This window comes from Limulus polyphemus, unplaced genomic scaffold (assembly GCF_000517525.1).
Source record: "Limulus polyphemus unplaced genomic scaffold, Limulus_polyphemus-2.1.2 Scaffold24, whole genome shotgun sequence".
NCBI lineage: Eukaryota > Metazoa > Arthropoda > Merostomata > Xiphosura > Limulidae > Limulus > Limulus polyphemus.
Window position 1 is genome coordinate 608,396 of NW_013665634.1, and position 6,762 is coordinate 615,157.

The 6,762-nt window shown below is 32.8% G+C and overlaps 1 protein-coding gene across 1 annotated transcript in view; it reads left to right on the forward strand.

Annotated features, from left to right (window-relative positions):
* The window catches only part of LOC106458694 (homeobox protein DBX1-B-like), a 36,831-nt gene that overhangs the window by 17,797 nt on the left and 12,272 nt on the right, over positions 1–6,762 (forward strand). Inside the window, exon 2 of the mRNA XM_022385380.1 lies at positions 6,213–6,335. Coding sequence (XP_022241088.1) covers positions 6,213–6,335 — 123 coding nt within the window. The remainder of the gene's footprint in view (positions 1–6,212; positions 6,336–6,762) is intronic.

Consider the following 6,762-nt stretch of genomic DNA (forward strand, 5'->3'; position numbering starts at 1 on the left):
TGTATGTATGTATATGTATGTGTGTGTATATATATATATATAGTGACTTTCAAATGTTAACGCTTGGAATATAAAAAGTGTTTTAATTCAATAGTCATTACCCTGTAAATTTATAAAACCAAATATATATTGCTATCTTAGGACACAGCCTGTACATTTTACGTTCGAATTATTCTAATTTTAAATTAGCATATCACATTTTTAAAGGGGAGTAGTCCGTGATCGTGAATCATCTATATGTGTTTTTTAAGAAGTGTAAAATATATATATGTTCTTTCATGCGAAGCTAAACTAAAAAAAAAAAGAAGTGGGGGAGCAAAGTTTCAATATAGCTCTAAAGCCTATCACACCAACGACCACATTTACCATGATTAAGGCAACCTTAGGTTAGCTCATCTTTAATTCAATCTGCATTGTTACAGCAGTGTAATAATAAAAACTGCTATGCAGTTGCAGGAAACACACTATAGGCTTAACAAAATGTCATGTAAATTTTATTTTACATTTTGGACAGGCATTTCTCTATTTACTTTACGAGAAACCGTTTTACTGAAATAGTTTTGTTGTTTGTTTTCTGTACATAATTAGTGTTTCGTTGTACTTGTTTTTAGACTTGGGTTCTGTTAACGAATGTTGCACTCAACAAAGACGTAACGTTTTAAGCGGTTGTCCAACGTTAGAGTACAGCCAAGAATTGTCTTACAGCAGCGCATGAATTTGTTTGTGCCCACCGCGGGTATCGAAACCCGGTTTTTAACATTATAAGCCTTAAGATTTGTTGCTGAGCCACTGGGGGCGAACTTCAATTGAAGTTTGTCATATTTAACAAGTAAATGTTTAGTTTTATTACACCACGGGATTTGTTTTTTGGCAACCTAGACTATTTTAAATTATTATCGCGTGATTAATATATTTGGCTTTAACCAGATAATATTAACGAATCGAGTTGAAAAAAAGTGCATCGGGAAAATAAGAAAAAAACGACGAATTATGACTTTTACAAAGTAAAAATTTTTTTTCCATTTTGTATTATTAGTCTTGCCATTTTTAATAGATATTATCTGACGCAATTGTTCAACTAGTAACGGTAAAATATTTTTCTGGCTTTGTACGGTTTAGTTTACTTAAATATTGCTATGAATTTTCTTGTCTCAAAAGCTTTGTCATATTCACAAAGATCATTATAGACCTTCATTACTACCCGCCCCAACGCTAAAATATGGTGTTTGATCCCTGTATTGGACACAGATCAGATAGCTTATTGTGGAACTTTGTTATTAACAGCAAATAAACCATTATTATCTAACACTTTAACAGCAAATAAACCGTTATTATCTAACACTTTAACAGCAAATAAACCGTTATTATCTAACACTTTAACAGCAAATAAACAATTATTATCTAACACTTTAACAGCAAATAAACCATTATCTAACACTTGGTTAAGTCAAAAGATCATCTGCCATTTATATATGAATTATTGAAGTAATATTATTCATAAATGATAGATCGTTCCAGTATATCGTAAGACTATGAGGAAAACTCTAAAAAGAAATGATCTAATTTGAAATGTTTCTTTCAATTCATGGCAAACGTAAGCTCCACAGGTTCGGATGTTCGCTCAAAACTACTCAAAAGTTATTTGCTCTAGCCGTCTCGAATTCTAAGCTGATAGACCATAGAGAAGTCAAAGGCACCTATACTGCCAACTCTTGTCTGATCGAATAGTGGAATTGTAACCAACACCAATATAACATATCCACGATCCCAAAGTGAGGAACGCGAGTTATCAATATAACATATCCACAATCCCAAAGTGAGGAACGCGAGTTATCAAAATAACATATCCACGATTCCAAAGTGAGGAGCGTGAGTTTTTTTTTTTCTTTTTTGCAGTAACGGGATGCGAACATAGGAACTTCAGATTCACAGTCTGGCACGATAAACATTCCGCCACGCTCTTGAGAATGGACTAGAAAGACAACATAAACATAAAACAATTCTTACTCTGGTTAAGAGAACTGACTAATTAATATCCACAAGTTAGGATGTTCAGGAGGCCTGGAATAGCCTGATGGTCAGGAAAATCGTCTCGCAACCTGGTAGTCGCAGGTTAGAATCCCGTTACCGCACATGCTTGCCCTTTCAGTCGTTAGGGGCTATAATGCGATGGTAAATCCCACTATTAGTTAGTAAAGAGTAGCTCAAGAGTAGGCAGTGAGTGATGTTGACTAGCTGCCTTCCCTTTAGTCTATCACTTCAAAATTAAGGACAGATGGCGTAGAAGATCTTCAAGTAACTTTATGCGAAATTAAGTAAACAAACAAACAAATATGTTCGTAGAGAAAAAGTTTTTTACGCAACTATCTCAAACTTAATATAGAACTGGAAGAGTATTGAGTAAAAGAAACCTATTTGACGCGTAAGCTAAAACTCAGTATTAAACTGTGGATCTAAGAGTTCATGGTACGCTCGACATTGAACGGCCATGCGTGCGTTGTAATAGTGACGTTCAAATCCCACCAGGTAGTCAGATAAAAGTAGACTAAGAGTTGAGTAGCTATCTTCCCTCTAGTCTTTCAGTTCAAAATTACGCGCAGAAAGTTTTTGCGTAGTTCTGCGCAAAAATTTCAAGTAGACATACAATTTTTATTACTTTATAGTTTTTCTTGATTGTGATAAAACAACAACAGCAACAACAAAACAAAACAGATACTACTATTTATAAACTAATAATTTTTAGCCTGAATTTTGTAGAAATCTTGTTTATGTTGATGTGTTTTTTCATTTAACATTTCAACCTTCTTTAAATATATAGTTTCCACAGCATAAAGTCATTGATTACGACTGGTTGGTTGTTTGCGCATTGTTGTAGGTAGTAATTGTATATTAAGCTACCTACATAGCTGGTTAAAAAACAACAACAACAATATAAAACAATCAAACACATAATTTCTTTGAAAAAAATATTTTTAATTCCAAACTCTGATTATTTGGGTAACTTAGTTAGATGATTGAACAAAGATATTTGATTTTAAACAATGAATTGTAGCTGTTATGGTATAATTTAGTGGGTGATCACCACTGGTATCGAACACAGGACATTCTAGCTGCACGTACAAACACTTACTTATAGTCAGAAAACATTGTTCTTACAGTTAATGATCACGTAGTTTGGAGTTTGTTCAATATCGAAGCGTGCCAAAAGACTATATTTTATGAGTATCGATTCCTTTAAATGCAGGAACTAGCCATGCCGATATTCACATCGTGTGGTATGTTAACATGAACATGGCAGGATAGTAATAGTCATGTACATATATATATATGTATTAGTTTGAAAAGGACTTTTTGCCTACATTTTTATTCTACGGTTAAACGTAAACTTTCAAAACTTAATTTCTCTGCCTCGTCCATGTTTAGACTATTGGTAATTGAAGTTGTGCCCTTAATATCACATACTCTTCTTCGGATTAAATTTTTTTCACTCTATGAAATTTCCCCATATTGCATATTTAACATCTTACTTTACAGAAACTGGTTCACAGTTCTCTACCGTGGTTTTCTTGCGTTTTTCGTTTACTATTAGTTATTATTCTGAAACGAAAGCTCGGATTGTCTTAAATGGAAGTCTGAAAACTTCTCGTAGAACTGCTGGCAAGTTAGCAGAAACACATTCATGAAAAAATATACCATGCATTATTAAAAGAACAATTAATTGCCAATTATATATACTAAAAATTATGTCCATTATGAAAACAAAAATAGCTTCATTTCATGTGTCCAATTATACTCAGTATAAATAAGGAATTGAGTATCAAAACATGTGTTCGTCTCTAACACGGTTTATGGAGAGATTATGGTAAATTTAAACAGACTTTAGGATGCCAATTATATTTTATTGTGAAGGCATAAAAGCATTGTACACAATTTTGTCTCAACTGTATATAAAATGTTTTCATAATTTTACCGTATATAAATAGTCCTAACATTCATCACCCACTATTATTTATCTAGACACTATTTATTCATTACACAGCATACCATAAATTGTTTTTTTAAAAATTGGTTTATGAAATACGGAAATGTTCATTGAATGTTCTTGTTCAAGTTGTTCTAGCGGAATTGTTAAACAAAATATTTTAAGCTTAGCCCTACTCGAGTGTCAAGTAAACTTTTTTTTCGATACGCCATTTAGTATAAAACAAACGTTAGCAACGCTTCACCCCCAGCTTTACTCTTTACTCCATTTAGTATGAACTACACGTTAGCAACGCTTCACCCCCAGCTTTACTCATTACTCCATTTAGTATGAACTACACGTTAGCAACGCTTCTCCTCCATCTTAAGCAAGCTTCTTCTTTACTTGTACTTTGTAATTTTTAATTGGCCTATCCTTTGGTTTCTGATCGGTAATTTCATCTTTTGTAACTATTAAGTACAAATAGTGCTCACAATCACGTGTGTATCAAGTGAATAAAACTTATAATATCAAAATGGATCCGGAAAATAATAAAAACAAAATAAGTGAATAATATTTGCATAAAACAAGAAATTATGTCAATAAAAGCATGAATCGTCTGATATTATCTTACTATATTTAAATAATTATTTCCCGTCGATATTTTGTTCCGCGGTATTGTTGCCAAACGCATCCTTGTAAACATTGTTTTGTACAAATAATTATTTATCTTAAATAAAATTGTGTATTTATCTTCACATGAAAGGCATTGGCTCAACACCTTAGGCTATTCAACTCATTTAGTATTCTACACTAGCTGGAGTACCCGTCCCCTGGACTGAAGTTATGTAAATTCATGATTAATGTACGGTTATCTTATAAAAAGTTGCTTCCCTTATATTTAATTGTAAAAAATGCAAAAACGCCCATAAAAACTGCAAAAAACAAAATGTGAAACCGCAAATTTGTATGTATATCTCCATGAACTCAACAAATAAAACCTTCATGCTAAATGTGGAGAAATCTATCAACAGGGGGCGAAGTAGTAGTAAAAAACGCAAAAACGTCCATAAAAACCGCAAAGCGCAAAATGTAAAACTAGAAATTTGTATGTATCTCCCCATGGACCAAATGAACATCCATACCAAATTGGGTGAAAATCATTTTACAGGGGGCGAAGTAGTGGTAAGAAAAGCTCCTAAAAACCGCAAAACGCAAAATGCAAAACTGAAAATTTGTATTCACCCCCTCATGTATCTAATGAACCTTCCTTGCCAATTTTGGTGAAGATTCTTCCACACCATACGAAGTAGTTACATGGACAAACAACAATCAACAGACAATACTATTATATTTATACAGATTTCATTAGAATTTGGCTGTAGTAAAGTTTCATTTATCAGGCTCGTGAAATAAACCACAGATATGTACGGGAATCAATGTAACCGCCTAATAAAGAAAAATTGAGAAAATAAAACTGGCCAAGTTGCATCAACAAAAATATACTACAAATATGTTTTGTTGTATATACATCACTTTATTTATAGTTTTGTTTGTTAGGGAAATAATGGTTTCTAAAACAAAACCTTAAACAATAATATTTACGTATTAATAACATCTAAAGATTTGTTTCAGTTCGTTATTGTTATGCTATAGTCACCATTAAATAGCTGTCTATAGCTTTGTTTTTCAAAATTTGCAGTGTATACTGAAAAGATTTAGAAATTTTGACAAACAATTAAAAAAGAAAACTACCCTTACTCTCCAAATATTCATAGTTTTGTTGGTGTTTTTTTTTTTCAGGTAGCATTTAGACATTACGGCTTCATCAGTAGTATAAATGTTCTTGTTAAAGCTATCCTAGCGAAATTTTTAAACAATATATTTTAGGCTTAGCCCTATTCGAGTGTCAAGTAAACTTTTTCGATACGCCGTTCAGTATAAAATATGCGTTTACAACGCTTCTTCCCCAGCTTTACTCTTCACTCCATTTAGTATGAAATACACGTTTGCAACGCTTCTCCCCTCGTACAAAAGCTCTTGTACTATTAGACCTGATGAAGCCGCAATGGCGAAACGTTGACTAAAATAAAAAACGAAAAACTATCATTATTTGGAGACTAAGTTTTTTTTGGTTTTTTTTTACTAACTGCTTACAACCTATTTATGAACGTTAAAATTATGAGTTGTAAAAATGTGCTGTTAATTCACGATTGTTACTCTCTCTTTATTTTATTTTTTATTTTTTTAGGTTCCTACACGACATCCCTCTCGGGTTACAACTATACGTCAGTTGTAGCTAAACCAGTACCCCGCTCCTTCCTGGAATCTCCGTTACAGTCTCTAATAGCGTGTAGAGCTCCATATTTCACGGGTGAGTTACTTACTATAAGTCTTTTTGAACCTGATGATAGCTACATGCCAGTGCTAAGCATGCGCAGTAAATACACCAGAGTGGAAGATTGTTCCAATCAACTGTAAATATAAAAAAATAACAAAAGAAAACATCAGCAATTCTAAGAAATTACTAGTAAAAAGCAAAAAAGCGATATGTAATAATAAATAAACCACACCAAGTCTGCCATATCCAGTGGCGACGAGGACTTTTGTCTAATACTAGGGGTCACCAAGCTGGCAGATATATTAGGTCGTCAAGAAATTAAAGTTGCTTGTTTTTAGATGAAAAAAAACCCGAACAATTTGTATTTCAAAACATTTATTAAATGAAATAATCTCCATTCTTATCGATGATGCTTTTCCATCTTACAATCAGGTTGTTAATGCGTTTATTAAAGAAACTA